We start from the raw sequence: 21920 nt of genomic DNA, 5'->3' as shown, positions 1-21920 counted from the left end.
TGGCTAACAGTATGTATGAACTGTTTTCCTGGCATCCAGGAGCAGCAAAGCAGTGGCAGGGGGGGCATCACCAAGGACTTCTTTGCTTCTGATAGACTAAGACCAAGACTAATCTGTCTGTTACTTGCTTCTGTCTCTTAGAGGCCTCTGGATAAAGAGCCCTTTTCACTATGCTGTCTCTGTTGTTAGGTTCCAAATAAATGAACATACATCAGTGAAAGGCTTTACAAGTAAAATACAACAGAATTACAAGAGTAGAAGGAGCCAAAATGAGGGGTTAAGGATAGAAATTTGCTATCTTTGAACAAGTAAGAGGTAAAGGAATACTTTTGACAAATCTATTGATCATGCAAAGCTTCTGCTTCTGAAAGGGAACTAATAGGAAAAAGCAAAAGTGAAAGGAAACTTTTTATTAGTTTCATATTGACAACTTATGTTTCCAGTAACGTGCATAACAAATGAGACATTTACACTGTATAAATTCAAGATTAACCCTGTGGGTTTTTTAAATCAAGTTTTTGTCAACTCAAAAAAATGCTGTGTCCCAAAGTAACATCTCATGTATCTGCTTTCATTTATTGGCATGTGTTTATGAATTTATTTATGAATTTATGAAAGTCACAAATATCCCTAAGGCAAAACGCATGTGAATCACTCCCAAGACCTCCACATTCAGGGAGTTACCAGTGGTTCAACATGAGACATGAATTAAGTTCTTCCACATAAACAGTTCCTTCTGACTAGCTGCCCAGCAACTAGTGCTGATGATTAGAGACTGGCTAACTTGTTCCCATTTTGTTGCTCTGTGCCATAACAGCTCACTCCTCTGCAGCCTGCTTCCTCTCCAACAGCACTGAAACTCAGCCAGTGCCAGCACCTGCTTATGTCTGGGAGCCCTTGTAGTCTGACTGGTGATATAAAGTGCCCTAATGCCACTGGGAGCCTCACTCATCACTGCCAGACCCCACCCGAAAGTTGTGTTTAAAAATGCAGCATGCTTACCTGTGCTGGAGTGCTGGCACAGGGAGCTGTTGATGCCTGCCATGGTAGAGAGTGGATTAAAGAAGTGTCCCTGGATATGCCCCTTTCTGGGGTCTTCTTTGTGGTGCAGGGAGGGACAGCTGTCCTATGGATTTTCCCATGTGGTCATCCTAGGACTTAGGGGACAAAAGTCTAAATGAGTGGAAATTAGCATCATCCAGCCAGTGAAAAGCTGCATAACAAATATTATTGATACCAGTTTAGCTATTCTGAAATTTGCTTATGCTAAATGTTAATGGGAAAGTATACGAAAGACACCATTTCATCACTTATTTAACAGACACAACAGAATAGATTTGTAAGTTACAGTTACAAAAATCTGACTCAATTACTTTTTTGAACCAAACTAAGCATAGTATGACAGCTGACAGCCAGTCTGAAGTTCAGAGGTGGAAGGGAAAATCCTTTAATACCGTTATTAGAGGCAGTGGCAAGAATGAGTGAATTATTTCCTTGAAACTTTTACTGTCTAATATTATACTGCATTCTCTATGGTGATGACATTTGAAACATGCATGGTGAAAACAACGAGACCTGAATGATTTGGTAAGGGAGAAGATAGACCTAAAGCCAAAACAGCTACTTAAAAAAATATGATAGAATCTATATAAAAAGAGGCTTAAGACAGGAGATGCCAGGTGAAAATCTATGGCCTGTTATACGTGATGCCAGACTGGAAGATCTAGCCATTGCTTCTGGCCTACAAACAGATAAATCTATGAAATTGCCACGTATCTTTTACTGACTTAGAACCTGTCCAAGCTTTGGTAGAGTAAATTCCCTTCCAACCACAGTAGTCAGATTTGTTTCTGGAACTATGTAACATCATCCGTTAGAATCTACTGTGAATTTCCCAGTGTTTTAGCAAGAATCCATGTTAGGAGACACATTAGTAATTTGAATGCAGATAATAATCCCCTTCTGCAGTTCCCATTAGCATCCATCATTATACTCAACTATATTTATACAACTCCTTTGTATACTGAAATTCCAGAAGTCATGAAGCACAGACATCCCAAGTTTTGATGAGAGGCTCCAAGTTAGAACTAAGGACAGCCAGGAAGGAGGGTTTCCCGCTAGCAGAAAACTCCATTTTTTTCAAAATTCAGTTTCAGTTTGAATCAGATGAAAATTTGTTTTCTTCACAATCTTCCACTTAGCTGGAAGCCTATTAGACTCTGTGACTGCTCAGCAGAGCTGCCTCAGGACTAATGCCAACAGCAAAATCAGGTATCAATGTCACTGAAAGCAGGGCGTTCCCAGATTCGCTGGCTCCATGACCGATGCATCGGGGGATTGCCATGGGCTGATTTATGTGGGGAGACTGGTTTAGCGCAGACCTTTGCTTTGAAGAATTCAGAAAATGTTCATTGAGTGCAAGAAGTTCAGTCTCCAAAATCTGGAATCTTTCAAATAGAACTTGTTCCATCAAAAAAACTTCAACCTAAACTCTCCATCTGGAAGCGCCTTTTAGGCCACTGATTTTCACAGCATGACGGAGAAAGACAGGACCACATTTCATGCACTAGGAATAGTACTAACAACAATGTGAACAATGTGAATGTTAAGCCTTTTAATTTATGGAAACTCCCATAACATACGTGAATATCAGGAACCTCTTTCTAGTCTCTCTTCAGGTGTGAGGTGTGATGTCTACTGTGGCTAATCTTCAGCTGGCAGCGCTCCAAAATTGCTGTTCCCCTCTACTGCCCAGCAAAGTCTTACTGTTTCTTTTGCCCCCTTACAAACACAAGTCTCTTGTCCACTGCTCGGGCTAGAAACTCTTCAAGGCAACATCCTCCTTTTGCACAGTGTTTGTACAGCACCCAGCAGAAGAGGGCTCTCTAGTACTCAGCTAATACAAACAAGAAGGAAGTACAAATAATAAACCTCCTGTTAAATCCATTACCAAAATATACAATCCTCTAACAGGTGGATGGATATTCAGCTATGTTATTTTTGGAGATGTAAGGAATTTTCATTTAATTAGCAGTCCAGCTGCTCTAGGCTGAGCATGTTATCCTTTAATACAAGGACCAAGTGTTGCAGGTTGCTGACTTACCTTAATACACAAATGAAGCCAGGGAAAAACAAAGGTTTTCGTTATCTTGGTAGAGGTACGAAAATTAATGCAAATTCTCACTGAAATTGCTAGTGCTGTTGGACATTTCAGTCCACTCTGGAAAGGGACAACTGCCCTGACTGGGCAATTATAGTAAATAATTTATGCCTGAAACTTGGGCTTCAGAAGTCTGCATCACATCTGCCCTGGCCGTTCCACCTTGCATCTGACATGCTGTGTTGTGCAAAAATTGTTTGGTACTATATCATTCTCTGCTAGGCAGACTTCTAACAGCCCTACTTTCTACCACCAGCTGGGAGAAAAAAATACTATAGCATGTTCGGAGCCCAGATCAGTCTGGAGCATATTAGCATTTTCTTCCTGTCTTTTTGGAGGTGCAGTGACCGCAGTGAATAAACTCCCAGTCTTCTGCGTGTGGAGCATACACATAAACTGTTCCCTGCAGGTTTCACAGGGCAAGACTTTCTGCAGAGAGCCAGAGGCTGACTGAAGTTTTTGGAGTTTTCATTCTAGTGTGTGACAACGCGGTTATAGTGAGAAAACAGACTATGAAAAACTACCTTCTCCCTCTGCAGATGTGCTGCTTGTGTGTCTGAGTCAGAGCTGCTAACATTATGGGCAAAGCCTTTTTTTTAAAATAACTCTGAAAGGCCAATTAAAGAGTGGACAAAACAATCTTTTAACTTGGGCACTCTTAAATTAGAAAACAGAGATCATGCTTGGTACCTAAATCAACACAGTCTTAACGAGAGAGCTGAAGAATAGCGAGGTACACTGTGAAAAGCCAGACTACTTCTTGTTGCTTCGTTTGGTCATCCAAACGACCAAATGACCAAATTGATGTTGTTCACAGCAACATCAGTTCAAAAGCAACTGGACAAATTCATGGAAGAGAGTGGATCTAAAGGTATTAAATTCTAACTCTGGCTCAGAAAATTATTGCACTTTGAATGGCCGAGGAGAGAGAATTATCACTCCATGTTCTCATATTCTTCCCTTGACATCTGTAATTTTAGGACAAAAAAAGTCTGTACTGGGTCAGACCAATGGTCCTTTTAGCCACGTAGTGTGTTTTCAAGTTTAGCCAATAGTTTAAGAACAGTGAGTTTATACTAGCGACATGGCTATTTATATCGACCACTGCTGGAAACAGAATACAGGGCTGGACTGACACACAGGGCTTGCTGTGTGAGGGCTACCAGCTGCTGCCTCCAGCAAAGACGTCGGTGGGAGAGGAGGGAGAGAGACACAAACCTGCCAAACTGCACGGAACTGAGTGTAAGCCAGCCAGGAACATCGCTGGTGTTTTTGATTCACACAGTTCCCACATCAGGATGGAAGACCCTCCGGCTACCAGGGATGTAAAGAGAAACAGCGCATTGAAACTTTTGAAATTTTGCTCTCGTATCTTGATGAGGTGTCTCAAAGGGTTTCAGTTTCCTTGAATCTATTCACTATACAAAACAATCTGACAAAAACTACCCTAGTTGGTAATGTAAAAATATAGGCACAAGCCACAATGTGCAATTCTGTTTTTAGCGGAGAAATATGCTTCTCAAAATCAGTTTTCTATAGAGAATATTCACGGGATATCCTTAACTGTAAACACATAAAGCATTAGCAATTAGGAATTTAAACCAAATTAATAACTTTGGTTTAAAAAACATGGATTCAAAAATAGTAAATGATACTATCTATTTCTTTGCTGTTTGGATTTCAAGGGTTTTGGGGTTTATATTTTTCAGCTCTTCTCTGTTTCTGTGAGGAGCAGAAATAAACTACCATTTTTAAATGAAACCTGAGACATGTTCATGGGATTGCAGGAGATGAAGTTTTAAAGAAAGTGCAAGTATCATAAGATAGCTAAAATAATAAGAGTTTTCAGATCTCCTCCATTAATCATTTTAATTGGGGTTATTGACTAATACTTAAAATTTACTAAAATGTTGATTCAGAGCAATTGCAGCTCAGTATTCTAATGAATATCCATGTAAGTTTATTTGTAGCTCTCACTCAAGCTAAAATTCAAGAGTAGTAACAAGTACGTTAATAGGAAAACATATAAAAATATTTTTTATATGGGACTGATGAACCTTATTCCAGGACAAAGCAAAAAGCATGTCAATTACCATTATTTGTATTAGAGAGCATATCAAGCATACTCCAAATGAGAAAAGATAGTGCTTTGCTAATAACTGCACAATGTACAAATGCGCAATTTGGTGCCTCCCTCTCTTAGATAGGTTGAAAATCCCACCAGAAGAGCAAAAGACTGCATGCTCCAAAGGCACACAGGAAGGCTGTGCCACAACTAGGAATTTAATCCAGAGTTCCAGAGTTGATCCTTAAGAGAAGGCCAATCTTAGAGTGATTCTCCCCTGGTAAAAAACAAAACAAAACAAAACAAAAAAAACTTTTTAATAATAATCACTGTATGGTGCCAGAATGCTAGCCAGCTCACACAGAGAGGGCTGGGACTGGCCCATGTAAGTTAGCTGAACTTTCAGTTAAGAGAAAGAAAAAAAGGAGCCACACGAAAGTGGCAAGATGCCCACTTCCACAGGGTTTAATAGCTGGAGTCAGAAAAAACAGTGATACCAGAACTTACCAAACTGAACTGCACTGGAGGCTGTGTTGCCATGGGAGAGGAGAGGACATTTCACATATCTATATCCTGATGAGTGGCCTTTAACTATTGTGCTGGAGACAAGGTCACTTAAAGTAATAAAGGATGAAAACTCTCTGCTTTCATTCAGCAGAGGCAGAAGCTTGCTCTAGTGCCTTCTACATCCTAGACCAACTGTCCCACCACCATATTGACGACCTATCTCACCTTGACTCACCCTGCCACAGACACTACATATCTGTTTTCATCCAAGCTTTCAAAAGAGTTAATTCTGTGCCTGTTGAGGAAAAATTCTCAAAAGTTGTTCTGCTTTATCAAGATATCCCTGAGAAGAGATCCAGGGTTTCATGGAAGAAAAGGATCCAGACTGGGCAGTTGGCTCACTAGCTCTTCTTCTATGAATCCAGCTCAAGTAATTTTTCATTAGTGACTCTCTCACCCCGCTTCCTTTACTTTGTGACATTAATATGATGCTAGACACTAACTCAGCACTCTGGAGACATATGTTAGAGAGGCAAAATATCTAGTCATCTTTAGGCTGTTTGCCACCATCCATCACCAAGCCCATTTCAGAGACAACTGCAGAGAGTTGGATCAGAAAGTAGATTTCAAACCACATTACACATGGGAAACAAATACTGTCCAGGAAGCCTTTTTACAGGTCTAAATTATAAATCATTCCTTGGAAGAATTTTTATTTTGGAGAAGCATTTGGTGAGATGCTGCATTTGACCACAGACAGCTGGGATGCTTAATCATTTAGTATCATTTACATCCATAGCAACTTATTTGACCCACTGTGTATATCTGGCTATTAACCTTCAGTGGGAAAGAAGAGGAAGTAGCATATGTGTGTGTGTGTGTGTATGTAAGTACACACTTATATATAAGTATATATACTTGTAAGTATACACACACACACCCCACAGTGTCTGATGAGATACATCATCTCATTGTCTGTTAAAGAAAATTCAAGAAGAAAAGAATTTGTTTTTAACTCAATTCACTGAGGACAATGAAATTTCAAAGGCAAGAAGGGTTCTTATGTTAATAAAACATTTCTCTTCAGCTTCTGCAGTACATGGAGCTTTTGTTACATGGAGCTAATGCTACATAAGGAACATTAACAATGACAATTAGCAAGAGTGAGCCTGATTAATTTGTTTTGATTGTCCACACTCAGAAAGATGATGCAAATGAATGCTTCAAATGTTTCAGAGCTAACTAGATTTTCCAAAAAGCTCTTAGCGATATATGTAAATACACATCTACCTATATATCTGTAATATAATATTCAGCATAATTCAGTGTAGCATGATAGTTTTACTGCTCACACACACACAAAAATAAATGTAAGTAAGCAAGCATATGATGAACTAAAGGACAAACTAAATGGTAAAACTATTTGCAGGAGAGAATGCTGTGACCTAGAAAAGTCACAGCCTGGTGAAATATTTAAATATATAGTGGAACAGAATAGGGAGAAACAACTCTTGCTTTTTCTTTCTAAAAGTTCAGTTTACCCTACCAGATTCTGATCACAGACTTTTTGGAGCTGTTCGGTTTTTAGCAAAAGCCAAAGCCTGCAAGCAGAGCCAGTTTTAAAGATGAGCACCTCTGGCTAGTGAACCCCAGAGTCTACAAGATTGTTAGGTAGCAGGACAAATCACCTATCATACTGGTGCAAGAGTTTGGCAGTGGTGGTGGGAGTCATAGTCTTCATCACATACAAATTTATATGAGTTACTGATAATGAGCAAGATCCATATCAGGAACCTAGTACTGAACAGCCCTGATACCAGTTCTGTGAGTCATTTGATCCTTAAGTATGGGTTGCCTGAAATAAGCAACAGGAGCTATTCAATACTCAACAATTGCCATCTATCACTGCTTTAGATTTCATTTAAAACATGAGAAAAATACTCTTCATGAGCCTTTACTATGCAGGATTCTTGCGAGTGTCTCGCCTTACAATCACAGGGGTATCTGGGAAAGACCACTCTGTTGCTAGCAAGTGCTGTATGGCTACAGACACCAACAATAACAGTTGCAGATCTACTCCTGCCTTCAGCTCTTGTCCACAGCAACCTGAAACTAGCATTGTAGCGCTTTTCAAGATATTGTTTGAAAGAGGATAGGGAACCTGAGAGCAAATAGATGATGAAAGCTTTCTGCCTTCCCAAGCAGTTAGGTCTGCTCAAGAAGACAAAAGGCAGAAGATGGTGGCATGTGTCTCACATAGTCAACAGTCTCTTTGTGTGCAGCATATTTAATTTGGGGTTTAAGAACAATTCATCCCTTTGTAAAGATTGCCCAGTGCAACCACAGTGCTGTGAAGGTCAGTAAGAATGGCTTATCTACTGCCTACATGTTAGTCATACAAAGTAAAGCCTACAAATTGTGTAACAGGGTGATGTTTTGCACTTTCGGGTTCACAGGTCTGCACTCTGTTAAGTGTTCCCCATTCCACCTATATCTTACACATGCTATTGTTCAGTGTTTCACTATAAACCCACCTCTTATAACTAACGATTTGTACAAGACTATCCTTTCTAAACTATACAGGCACACTCCTTATAACTGAGTTTTAAACAAAACTCAGGTTAAAGACACCAAATGGATAGGCAGGATTGCAACGGTATACCCTATTGTGATAATTTCACTTGATAGCACTGAGGAACCGAACAAACCTGAATGTTGTTAAGCAAAGGAAATTCTGCTGAAAGTGACTTAGAGCACAATTCAAACCTCCTCCTAAGAGGCTGAGCTCTTTGGAGATTATTCACAGGACCTACTTCAGGTGTGCAGTGTGGCTCAGTGAGGCCAGTGTAAAGGGAAGGACTCAGGCAGCAGATCATTCAGAGCACTTGCATTGAGTGGATCCTCTGCAGGAGCACCTCTCTCTGCATTCAGTATGTGCAGAACCCAAGAAGACTAAGCTCTGGATTTATCATCTCCGTTTAGATTCCTAAAGTAGACAGTTTTGAATATCTGCTAACATACATATTTGGGCTGTGATTCTCAGAAAGCCAGTATCAGCCCAAACCACTTGTCAGTACGTTCATATTCAATAAATTGCTGACATTTCTATAGAATTTTATTCATGCCACATGCACATTAACTGAGCTCCACAACACGGTTGTCATGCAGCTAAATACACGGCATTGCTCAGGGGTTGGCCACAGTTACAAGACTTGTTTAACATCACACAGCAATTCACACTAGGAATAGTAATCCAGGAGTCCCACTTCTCAGAACATTAAGTAACATCCCTCTCTCTTCCATCCATTAATTTGGGTGTTTTTTCTAACATCTTAAAAAATTCCCTAAATACGGATTTCTAAGATAAAGTGACCTAGCAGAATTTGCAGCAGGAGGAACTCAATCTTTCCTTCATGCTGCGAAGTTTTTTCTACAGTTTCATGTTTTAGATCTAAACTTTAGAAGTTTCTGCTGAAAACATTTGAAAGGGACCTAAAGTCCCGAGAGCCACAGTCTCTGAATACCTAATGTGGGCATCTTAAAGGGTCCAAATTTTCAATAAATCCAGAGCAATTTCCCAGTACAATCAGACCTCTTTAACAAGCACCTGAAAAAGGAGGTATCCAAAAATCCCGGCCACTCTTGGAAACTGTGCTTTCATGAAGAGGCATGCTTTTGACCCCAAACGAGAACTAGAAAATGCCCTTCTGTCTAGCATTCCAGCAAACAACAAAGCTGCCAGCTTCATAGGGACATGCTAAAGATATTTTTAACATCCTCTGCTCTCTGTCAGTTATAACACCCTTTCTGAAGGTTAAAATAGAAAACAGATTCCAGCATGCACAAACCAAAACCCAATAGTTACTTTTGGCACCATCTGACACATTCCTAGCAGTCTCAGCAGGGAGGCCAGGAACAGGCCGGACATAAAGCCACTGAGGTCCCATCTGAAAATAATTCAGCCATACTAGAAAAATGCTTTAAAAACTTGTAGACAGGGAAAACCTCTTCAAACAAGAGTATTATCATATATGGACAAAGCCTAACTTTTAAATTCATTTTTACAGAACACAGAATACTACTTCCCCTCACCAAGGCTCAGGTACTGAGGTCTTTACTCATAGAAGTAACATTGCTAAAACCAACAGGACACGTGCTATGAAGTCAAACAGTAGACACATTAACAGAAGAGGGAAATCATGTTTCCAGAACTCCAGCCACATATAAATTCATAAAAATCTGATTTCTTCACACAGATGCTCAGTAAATTCTAATCAGATTCGAATTTGGAGCTCATGCTTTTGTATTAACTGTTGCTGGTGTGCATGGGAAGTACCAGCAGTCCCTTGTAAAGAACAAACATGCACACTCTCCTAAAAGCACCAGTGTTTTAGCAGCAACACTCGTTAACTAGGCCCTGTCCCACAGAAGGGATTTGTAATCAAGAAACCCTGAACAGTGTTATTCAATGTGCTCCTTTATTGCTAGCCTATAAAGCAGCAATGACGACAGAAGGTTATGAAGTTTTACAAAGGGAAACCCATTAACTGAAGCTATAGTGCAAAGAGAAACTAAGTGTCTCCTCCACACAAAGGAATATTTCTTCAATTTTTCCAAAAGGTGACCAAGAAAATTGGCTAGCAAGAACAACATTAGTTTGATTTCTTCTCTAGGTAGAAAATATAATACCATGCATCCTGGAGAGCATGCATCTTAGACATAATGAGCGAGCAATGACAATGAGAAAGCAGATGGTGGGAAAAGAGGATCCAGTGAAGTAGTTCCCTTTTTAGCCTTTTCAGCATCTATTTAGATGTTGAGCTCAGTCCCTGTGGGACAGAAAGCTGGTGATCCACTGGTATAGTGGGAAACTGAAAACCAGAGATATACTTACGGGGACCTTGATCAACAAGTCACTTATGCCAGTTTTTCTCAAAAACAGTCACTGATTTTTTTACACCTAGTTAGAATCTCCAATTTGAGCAACACTTGCAGAAAATCACTGAGACTCTACATCCATGCTTCTCAAATGTAAAATGCTAAAATGTGGAACAACTTAAAAAGTACTGAGGCTACATCACTATACCCCAGCCTGCTTACATCTCTGAAGATGTTTGGAACATTTAATAAAATAATGTTGGGAAAGGTCCCAAAATCTTTAAATGAAAGATACAACATTAAGGAAAAACATGTTTAAAGGTGCCCCTGAAAACAAAAACTAACATAAAGAAAGTACTCTATCACAATAAACTACTGTTTGAATTTTGCCATCCTTAAGGTGGTATGTACATTATGTGCACAACAGACAGTAGTATTTTAACCTGTTGATAAGTACAGCCCAGTAAAGAAATGAGCCCAACACCAGGTCAGGACGGTTAAAGGTGAGAAAGAGAGAATAAATGAAGTAAGTCTAACTGAAGTTTCCTTTGTAGAAGTGACTTTTATCTTAGAATACCAAGATCTGATGCAAGATAGTTACATAGTCTCTCATTTAAAAGTAAAAGATCTAATTTCTAAAGCTTGTGGCTACACCAAAAAGCAATCAGAGAGATGACCTAGGTGCAGCCTAAAGGTTAAAGAATTACAAGTCAAAGAAAAAGAACCACAAGTATAGATAAAACCTAGTCAATCAACACAGAAGTACCACTGATGAATTTTAAACTTATCTCAGCATTGAGAAGGGCTCAATTCACAATTTGAGTCTTATGAGCAAACAGGTTTGGACAATAAATCTGAGATCCCAAACTAAGCGTCTGCTGAAATACAAGGATGCTCCAACTATTTATTTGGTATGAGGGCATATGAATTTGGGGAGAAAGTCAGTTACTGGCATACATTTACTTTCAGGCTAATGCGAAAGAAGTCAAGAATGTGGGTTTATTACAGTGCCCTAGAAGGAGCAGGTTCAGAGTTACAGAAGGGAAGAGGGAGGCAAAGGATTCCTTATCTGCAACTAGCAATGTTCAGGGAGCATACAAGAATTCAGGCTGGCTTTTCTGAAAACCTTTAAATTGGCTGGCTGAGTTTGACCGCTTGAGGGCTTTTAAAACCCCTCTTGACTCAACTACTTTTTTTTCACTTACAGACAACCTTTGTGAAAGCATGTATTTAAGATAACTATACATAATTCTGTAAACCTTCACAGATTTTTGCAGTGCAACAAATAATGTTTGCCAGTCCATGTTTTTCCCTAGAACATCATGCTGCAGTTTCTATTCTGATTCAGTGAGGCTGCATAAATAAATAAGTCTCCGTCCCTCTAGTGCTCTATCATTCATATTCAAATTGTTAGTCTACATATAACTGTTTTGTGCCTTATGCAGTTATTCCCTCAGCCTCTCTTGCTTGCATATCAGCTTGTGTTCAGGATTATTAAGTGTGGGATGGACTTCATAGCCAGAGCTAAGCCTCATTTAGCCTCATCCGAGTTTTGCTACACTGGAATTAACTCCCCAGCACCTGCATACTGACTTAGGAAGAAAAGCTCATTTCAGTTTATGGTGAACTACAGCACTTTTCACCACATAACAGTGCAGCGAATCATTTCCACTGGAACACAAATCACTAAAAATGCAGTCCATGTTTTAGCATTTATTGGGTTTTTCTCTTGACTAAATCTGACCCCTGGGTTTGCCTTCGTCAGGCACCAAATCGTTCAGCTAGCCTGGCAGAATAAACTAATCAGATTCAGTCTGACTTCAGGCTGAGTGCTCTGTCTCCTGAGCTTGGGGAGATTAAGCATTGGCAATTTAAACCCGTTACTGCTTCCATCCTGCTGCTGTGCTGGCTATTACTGCCCTGGTGGCAGGAGTGGCAGGAATGGACACGTGCTGACTCCTCGGCTGCCGCTGCCCGAGGACAGTGCCCAGCTGAGCAGTGTAAGCAAGGAGCGGACCAGCTCTAGCACACTGGCACAGATTGTGCCTGCGGGGAGAGTAGCCTCATGCTACGAGGAAGGGCAGACAGCCAGGTGGTTAGTTTTAAACCACCACAGCTTAAATCCCCCCAAGCTCAGGAGTCAAAGTCCTCTGATCACCTCTAGTCCTCAAAGCTCACAGGGCTTTTAACCACAAGGGTACATAAGCACCAGTGAGCACCGTGGCGACTTCCAAAGTTAAAATGCTTTTGGTTATAGGAGCAGAATTTAGTTGTATGTTTTCTACAATGGGCAAAATCTTGGTTAGAGCCTCTTAACACTCATGTATGCTACTCGAGCTGTAACCACTGCCTCAGCAGGCGGACTGATCAGAGCATCTCAGTCCTCTGGTTAACATGGGCAGCGCCTGATCTTCATTTCCACAATAGCTCATAGACCTACCTGAAAGAAGCAGTGCTGTTACTCATCTCTCAAAGAATCTGGACAAAATTAGATGCCTGCCTCTGAGAATGTCGTTATACCTCTGTAACGTATCTGGGTATTCAAACGCAATTGCAGAGGGGAGGAGAGGTTATAATACAGTGGTACAAAATCTCAGGATCTAGTACAACTTTTTTTGTTAGTGTAACAGAGCTTATTAAAACCAGTCCCACAACCACAGCAGATCACAAGCACTGTCCTTCCAAGTTTCATGTGTGCTACAGAAATATTCAAAACTTTTGCTTCAGAGCAGGAAAACAGAAGAATCAGCTGAAGGAGAATTCATCATTCAAAGATGCATTTCGCATTTGCCTTTAAGGAAATACTAAGTTAAAAATCCACTAGAAGGCAATTGGACACACAGACCCACATTTGACAGGCTGACATTGTGGTGTAATCTCTGCTTTGTGATATTTCAGGGGTAAACCCTTTCAGAAGCAACTTGTCTCTCTCTGCTCAAGTACTTTGTAGTTTATATTTCTGTTTTATTCTTGCAGCAGTTACTGGGAAGCTCTGGAAGTGTGATTTTAACATGCAGCATGTATGAAGGCAGCTGATCAGATATTTTATAGTTTTTAAATGCAATCACATACAAAACCTTGAAGTTTATTTGTCTGCTTGTTTTTTCTTTTCTTTTCTTTTTTTTGTGATTTTTTTTTAATTCCCTAAAAGGCAGGGTGGTCCTGTGATCAGTTCAATGCATTTGTGCTCCAAGAATCTAGAACTGGGTATCTGTTGTGCCATAGCCTCCTTATGAAATTGTGTGCACACTGTTGCACACATTCTTTGCATCTTGGATTCTTGCAGCTGCCATAATTATTACTACCCCATTTTATCTTGTCTGGGAAATTCAGATTTCAAGTTCTTTAGAGAGGAGTCATTTCTTTTGAGCTGCTTATATTCTGCTTAGCACAGTGGGACTTGCATATCCATAGGGGCCCATATGACTTGAATGAGAGATCAATAACAAACAAGAAAAATTTGGGGAAATACACTTTTTCCGACTTTTCAAAGATTTTGTCTAACCCAAATAAAGACCTTTTTCTGAACAACACAAACATGAATGAAACAGCACAGACTAAGGAAAAGGCCATATATTAGAGCACATTCATCACTCTCACTCTGCTTCCCTACTCATGTTTCAAAAAACTCAGGAATTTGGGATGAAAAAATACAAGAAACAAGGTAAACAGTGAAAACATGAAAGCACTAAACTGAATTTGCAGGCAAAGCAGTCAGATTTTAGGACAGAAAGCTCACATTTACTAGGAAGCCAATGAAACAAGCACCCCCTCACTCAGTCAGGAAGCAAAGCCCTCAGTCATTTGCTCAGTCATTAGCTGACTCGCTTCTCCCCTCCAGCAGTATCACATGTTCAGACTCCAGCAATACGTCTGGGACGCACCAGATGATTGTCCACCCTTTCCTACCACCTTATTTCAGCCTCTCTTCATACACTGTCATTTTGTCTTTCACAGGAGCTCCCTGGTTTGTACTGAAACTAAAACTCTGCAGAATTCTCAAGTATCTGACACCTTGCACACTCCCACTCAGGGAAAGTAATTCCTTAACTAAATCACATCCCTATGTGACAAGTTTTTTAATGTCTTCAGCTGGAATGGGACAATGCAAAGGACCTACTGTTTCCTTACTGCTCTTACACAAGCTTATTTTCAGCCAGACTGTGTGTATGATTAGATCCACTACGATGGGATCACTTTATTATAAACAGAAACAATGGATATATCACAATTCGGTTACACAGCCGCAAACCTGGGACTTAGGAAAAGTCTGTAAGTGTGGCAATGAAACCAGAACAGATAAGATACACATATGCAAACTTGTGCTCTAATGTTTAGGGACTTACAGGACTCATGTAAGTGTAGTCTTTGGGCATTCGAGCAGATAAAAATAGAATAACCCTGTCCTTTGATACTTCTTCTGTTTCTGCTCCCATATGGACCTCTGAGTACTCCATTCTCTGTGCAGAATTGCTCTACCAGTCCATTAATTTTGTGCATCTGAGAAAAACTTCCAAGAGGAAGCAGAGAAGGAAGAATAAATTCCACATTTAGGTCTGAAACAGGATTATTCAAACCAAGAGTGAGTGCAGCTACCATGTCAACACACCTAGATCTCCCACACTCTCTGCTTCCAGATAATGTAACTTAGGGCACATGCTACCTAAAACCTGGATCTGTGTTCATTCTTAGCTGTCACAAAAGTTAGATTCATAACTGCTCACCAGCTTCAGCAGAAGTTCTCCATCTTTGGCTCCCCTTCCTATCAGCTATGCAGTTTTCTCACTAGCAGTTGCTTACAGTTATGGAAAGAAATTACTTCTCACTGGAAGCAAGGCCTGGCGAGAACCACTCTTTTGTACTTCATGTGCAGTGAGAGGCAGCACAGAAAGCACAGCACTGGTATGGTATGTTCCTTCTTGTCTACACACACTGAAAACATTTTAGTACAATGAAATGCAAAATTTAAAAAAAGACTGCTAAGGCACCAAGGTGCCAGCTCCTTCACTACACTACTTGACAGCAATTCACAGAGTTGCTTGGTGAAGAAACAGAGCAATAAGAAAACTTTTCTTTATATGGTGACAGAATGGGCAAGCACTGAGAAGCAGATTACTGAGCAGAGCCATAGCAGTGCTTGGAAGAGCTGGTCCACTTATTGATCACCTTTGGGAAGCCCTGTGCTGACCACGTCTCCCAGGACACACTCTGCAACCTCCTCACATCCTTCAGCCTCCAGCTGACTTCATTCATGTGCTATATGTAAGTTTACTCTGTTTCTTTACCATTCTACTTATTCCTGTGTTCACTGATCTCATTCAATACTTTGTCTCACCAGCCTGTTACGGCATCATGTCACTTCTGCGGCACATGCCCTCCTCCCCTCATGCTTCCTCAGCCTGTCATCCACCCACTGGCCTCTACTCAAAAGAGCTGAAATCAGACCCAGTTCTGTAAGCAAATCCCTGGACTTGTTTGCACAGAAGCAGAGGTCTGTCCATGAGGAGCAGTTGTTTCCAGACCATTCCAGAGTGGGCTCAAGTCCTCTCTCCAAGTTCAGAGCTCTTGCTCATAAACTCTTCAAAGCAAGGATCTTGTCTTCTCTGCACAACTAAATTCGTAGTGCCACGTGGGGGAGCTGGTGCTGTGACTAAAGCCCTTCACTTGTAGCTCAGAAGCACTGACACACCGACAACTTCAGCAGCTGGAAGCAGTTCTGAAAGGGCTGGTTGAAAATGGTGATATATAAATACATAGTGAACACACATTTTAATAAAGATGTTCCTTTTCAAAATTATATTCTGGTTGAATCTTGAGGGCATCTTCAATGTTGCACAGCACTTTTTACTGCAATTATGCATTTACAAGCCTAGTTTTATTTTTAAATAAAAACTGAGGTTCTCCTATAATCAGAAAATTTTAGGAACAGAAAATTTAGTTATAGCAAGAAATACTGAAAGACTAAAAATAAAAGTGTGAGAGGTGACAGTTAGTGATTCTGCCTTGAAAAAGCAGCCAGACCCAGTAACTCATAAACCTTAGCAACTTCGGGCTGCTCTTAGCTTGAAAGATTGAATAAAATGCAACTATTATATTAAAAAAAGGCAGAAGCAAAGCAAACTGAGTGATGGGGGACAATCCCAACCATTCACTGAGATGACTTACTTAGATAACAACGAGTTTTCAGCTAACTTTACTCCATGCTGAGCCATGTTTGGCTGTGAAACCATCTTGACACCTGAAGTAATAGCAGATATGCAAGCAATCCAAAAAGCAAGTAATGCGCCTAATCATATTCAGCAAATAGATGGACCTGAAGTCTGTTTGAAAACCATTAAACTCATTCTGTAGAGACAAAACTAATCTTAAAAGTAACCTCTCGAGTTATTCAGAAAATAAGCAGTTTGGTAACCTGAGGATATGAAAAATGTTAGTCTAAACCCAAAGAAAAAGTTTCAAAGCAGTTTGTAAGAATGAAGGAGGTAACTGACCTGACAGAAGACCAGCCATCTGAAAAGGGAAAATGGACAGAGATGGTCCACTCCTGGGCTGCAGGCTTCTGTGAGGTAGTCTAAGTCCCCTCGCAAAGCATCATGTTGGCTTGTATGCAACGTGTCTTCCACTTTGGGTAGTTTACACCAAAGAAAGTGAAGAATAAGTAGAATGCTGCTATGACAGAATGGAGAGGCCGGTTCACAAACAGCTTTCAGCAGAGTATTAGCACCTAGCTCTTTTTGCAGTTCTGGATGTACATCTGAACTATATAGCAGGGTGACAGCCTTCCCTTCCATAGGCAAAGACATTTCTCCACAGACATTTCATACTGAAGGACAACAGCACTGCTCTCCAGTCATATGGCTCCCATCAAAGGAACTGAGGTCCTGAGACACCCCAGTCAAGCTCCCACATAACTCTCTGTCACAGGTACACGAGACATGGAGCGGCTCACAGAGATGAAAACTGGATGTTCCTCCTAGTGAGCTCTCTAGAGGCATTCATTCACTTCGCACCTTGCTCATGAAGCGGGCTGCAGCGCAACGCTTGCCTGAAACGCACGGGGGAGTCGGGAGAAGAAAGCGTGCAACAAGAAGCAAAATAACTGGCAAGTGCCGAGAAGCTGGCAAGAAAGCTGCTTTTGTAAACTCTCGCTAAGGGGGCTGACAGCAAGAGGCATCGCTATACCTGTACGGCAGAGGCAGAGGGGGGCAGCGAAAGCACGGCGAGAGGAGCCCTGCCCCTGCCCCAGCCGCACCGCCCGGCAGGGGGGCCGGGGCCGGGGGAACCGGGGGGCCGGGGCGGGCCGGGCCGGCGCCATAAGAGGCGCGGGGCGACGCAGCGCGGCGCTGCCGGCGGGAGCGCGGGGCCTGCGCGGGGGATGCAGGCGGCGCCCGGGGGCCCGGCCGCCTCCCGGCCCTTCAAGCTGCGGAAGAGCTTCGGTAGGGGAGAGGCGGGGGCGCCCGGGGCCGGGGCGGGCGCCCGGGGCCGCGCACACGCGTAACGCTCGTTTTCTCTTTTGCACAGCGACTAGGCTGGAAGAAGTAGCTGGGATCCGGGCGAAGTTCCCAACAAAAATCCCGGTAAATCTCTCTGTTTTGCTAGCCGTGCTTGTTGCTGCTCTTTAAAGAGAAATGCGGGTAACTTTTTTCTAAAAGTGGGGTAGGGAGGAGGGGGAAAGGGAACTAAATGTTTTAGTTTTTTTAAGTGTGACTCTGATTAAAACAGGTAATTGTTGAAAGATACCATAAAGAAAAATACCTTCCTCTCTTGGACAAAACTAAGTTTCTTGTTCCTGAGGAGCTGACCATGACACAGTTTATAACCATCATTAGGTAGGTTGTGAACACCTGGGTAGCAAGTGGCACTGTGTAGGTGGGGCTGTGGGCTGCAGCTGGGCTCTGTGGCAGGTCTCTAAGCAGGTATTTTCTAGCACTCTGCTGTAAAAAATTACTTAATTTCTTTATGTGGGAGGAAAGCATAAAGGTCTTAGTAATGATTTTCTTCTCCTGCAAGAGTTTGAAGAAAGTCAACAGATGTCTTTTCAGGTGGATTTGGGGAAGAACCTGGTCTATGCTTTTGGATGCATAAGGTCTTCCCTCTACCCCCTTAATGGTAGTGAATAAGTATTACATCAGACTCCTGTTTTGCTTTGTCTCTGCATGAAGAACTTAAAGAAGTTGTACTGAGGCTCTCTGGTTCTGTTCTCCTTGCTCTGTTGCTGGCTTGCTTTTTTTTTTTTTTTTTTTTTTGTCTACTGAATTTGCTCAAGCTTATAACAATTCACAGATGTGAGCTGTGTGAGATATAATGCTTTTAAATTATTCTTCACAAAAACACTATAGTCAAGAGGTCTTCCAAAGTCTTCAGAGTGATGTGATTTTTCAGTGCTTTATCAGCAACTATAGCTTTCATATGGTGTTTCTGTAAAGTGCAGAAGAGCTTTCTAGATATCTAAACATCTATAAAAGATGCACAACCTGGGGTCCTGATCTTTGTATTTAATACCTCTGAGAAGGACTCTTTCAAACACTGAGACTTCAAGTGTAACAGACTATGCTGAAATCTTTCATTATAGCAATGCTACAGAAGCGTTTGTTTTCTACTCGGCACTTCTCTTTGGTAATTGGGAACACAAAGGCTAGACCTGATAGCAGTCATGGTCTTAACAATTTGATTTAAGCCTTTTCCTCAGAGCACAAGCCTTCCAGCTTCCAAACATAAAGTTAACTTCCTGCTGATGAGATGTCAAACACATAATGACTTTATACAGCATTTCCTAGACATAGTTCATGTCACTGCTCTGTGTAATTTCTTTCAAAGACTAAAGATGAGACCTTCTTGAATTTGCTAACACTTAATCCTCTATTTCCCCCCTCTTAACTTAGAAGCAGAATGGCTTTAACTGCTACACAAGCTTTCTACCTGCTGGTGAACAACAAAAGCCTAGCCAGTATGTCTTTGACAATGGCAGAAGTGTACAGGGACTACAAAGATGAAGATGGCTTTGTGTATATGACATACGCTTCCCAAGAGATGTTTGGATGCCTCTTACCCACTGCTCAAAGGAAAACTATGGAATGCTTTCAAAAAACCTAAGGTGGTGGTGTCTACTTGCTTTGGCTAAGCAGCTGTGCTATGAATCATGCCGGTGACATGAAGCTCGGAGATGCTCCTTCTAATGAGTCCTTGAGCTCTGTACTGGGGAGTAATGAACCAGAGGTTGGCAGGACCAGCTTGAGGCAGAAATGGTGGTACTCTCTTTTAGATAACAGTTTGGATATATATATAAAATATTTAAAGACACTATGGGTTTCTGAAACTGCACTTCCACTTTTCTTTGCAATACCAATCTTTTGTTCTGTAACTGCTTTTTAAGATGTCCTTAAAACCTAAGAATAAAATAAAGACACTTAAGTATTGGGTTGAATGTTAATCTGGGGAAAGACTGTAGGCTACCAGAATTATTCTAGGACCTTCTCCTCAGTAATGTTGAGCTCAATGTCCCTTAAAAATGAAGGAGTGCTTGCACAGCAACTCTTTGCATTTCTGAATGGGATAATGAAGCTTAAGCTTGGTCACACAGGAGCAGAACCATATTTATAAACAGTTCATCAAGTTTGGTATTGGAGTTGCAGGTTGAAAAGCAGACCCTACTGGTGCTAAAGCAGAGTTCAAATGCAATGTACATTAACACCTAGATAAACTACTACTGTAATCTGCTACAGAAACTGCTGTGAATACCTATGATAAAGGTAAATTCTGGTTTAAATAGGCAAAACTGATTGGTAGTCAGCATAACCAAAATGCAGATAGTATGACTTGAACCCTAGTTTAATCAGCTGTTCAAGAGTCTGCCCTTACTACTGAATTCTGCTAGTGTGGTCTAGGTAGGTGGGTAGTCTGTCGTTTCCCTTAGAGGCGCACTTATGTCTCTTCATCTGAAAAACTTCAGTGACCCTTCTCTCAAAGGCAGATAGCATGTATTGTACCTTGGAATTAGGTGTACCAGTGTCCCTTGAAAACTACCATGTAGTGAGATGCTGATTCATCTAATGAGCAAACTGGGTGCCTAAACATGAACTATAAGAACTCCTGGCAGGAGGCTCACTCTGAAGTGTAGCCCAAGCTAGCTTTTCTTCTCTCCTAGATGTGAGGTATGTATCAAAGTTGTAAGTGTTCTAGTCATGCATAATCAACTTAAAGCACCAGGTCATTTAAAGTTTGTTAGTGTTAATCGTCAGTTAATCGTCAGTTAATCGTCAGTTAATCGTCAGTTAATCGTCAGTTAATCATCAACCTTCAGCAGCCTCAGCTTAAGATGGCCAAATCTTTACAGTAAGGTGAAATTCCTTTGTTTAGTACCAAACTGATATTTGTGGAGATGAATATAGGAACTGTTAGACTGCAAAGTTGACATTATTTAAATAAGCACATGCATTCCTTGCTTATGCATTGTCTTTTGCAAGAGTTCTGTTGTGCTGATAATCACTTGAACTTAAAGCTCTGAGCATGTGTGGGTTCAAGCCTTTAACCCTTAAAGCTACTGTATTTGGCTGTTAGGGGGTACCTGCCGTACTGAAGGTGTTATTTGCCAACTCATAAAACAGAAGGGAGGCACAAAGAAATCATTGACCTGACTGACTTAGTGGAAAGGGAAAGGCTATGTTAGAGCATAGGTTATGAAAACATGTGGGCTTTGGGATCCCAGAATCTGTTACTAGGGTAGATTTTGCTTATACTCATAATAGAAACAGTTTCCACTTTGCAAATTGAACTGAAATAGTAGTTTGTTACAAGCCCTGGGGAAGGCACAAAGACACCTGTTTGGCAGGGGTAATATACAGCAATACTGAACAGCTGTGGGAACCTCTGCAGGGGCAGGGAGGATGGGGAACAAAGGGAAGTCTTACTATGTTCAAGCTCTCTTGCCAGTCTAAGAGCTGGGCTAATATTTGGTTCTCTTGGCTCCTCTGTGTTTGTCTTCCTGTCTTGTGTGATGCTTGGTACTTAAAGAGGAAAGCACTCCAAATTCTTGGCTGGAGCAATCATAAGTCTGACAGCCAATTTTCTTTAGTTTGTAACATAGGGGTTGAGGTGTAAGTGTTGATCCCTCCAGCTTTTATTGACATCAGGCTGTGTGGTGTCTTACAGACTGAGTCATAGATTCAGCCACCTTCTCTCCCCTTCCCCCCCCACCCCCCCCCCAAAAAAAAAATACAGTAAGAAGGTCAGTTGCAGGTAAAAAACATCATTACAAATATGTTTAAACTGGCTTGCTGAACCCTGAGATAAGACTAAAGAGCTGGGAAAGCT

General features: G+C 41.2%; 1 protein-coding gene across 1 annotated transcript; it reads left to right on the top strand.

The window, feature by feature from the left end:
* The first annotated feature begins 17897 nt into the window (after positions 1 to 17897).
* MAP1LC3C (microtubule associated protein 1 light chain 3 gamma) lies at positions 17898 to 20021 on the top strand. Its single transcript, XM_026102602.2, has 4 exons — positions 17898 to 18046; positions 18132 to 18187; positions 18333 to 18439; positions 19493 to 20021. Exons 1-4 carry the CDS (start codon positions 17986 to 17988, stop codon positions 19701 to 19703), a joined length of 435 nt encoding a protein of 144 aa, XP_025958387.2. The 5' UTR covers positions 17898 to 17985; the 3' UTR covers positions 19704 to 20021.
* The last annotated feature ends 1899 nt before the right edge of the window (positions 20022 to 21920 follow it).

The sequence above is a fragment of the Dromaius novaehollandiae genome, chromosome 3 (assembly GCF_036370855.1).
Source record: "Dromaius novaehollandiae isolate bDroNov1 chromosome 3, bDroNov1.hap1, whole genome shotgun sequence".
Classification (NCBI taxonomy): Eukaryota; Metazoa; Chordata; class Aves; order Casuariiformes; family Dromaiidae; genus Dromaius; species Dromaius novaehollandiae.
The sequence above is the reverse complement of the archived record's forward strand: the minus strand, read 5'-3'. Positions and strand labels throughout refer to the sequence as shown.

Coding starts and splice junctions, on each gene's coding strand:
- MAP1LC3C (XM_026102602.2), top strand. CDS start 17,986: ATGCAGGCGGCGCCCGGGGGCCCGGCCGCCTCCCGGCCCTTCAAGCTG. Junction 18,047..18,131: donor CAAGCTGCGGAAGAGCTTCG/GTAGGGGAGAGG, acceptor TCTTTTGCACAG/CGACTAGGCTGGAAGAAGTA. Junction 18,440..19,492: donor CAGTTTATAACCATCATTAG/GTAGGTTGTGAA, acceptor CTCTTAACTTAG/AAGCAGAATGGCTTTAACTG.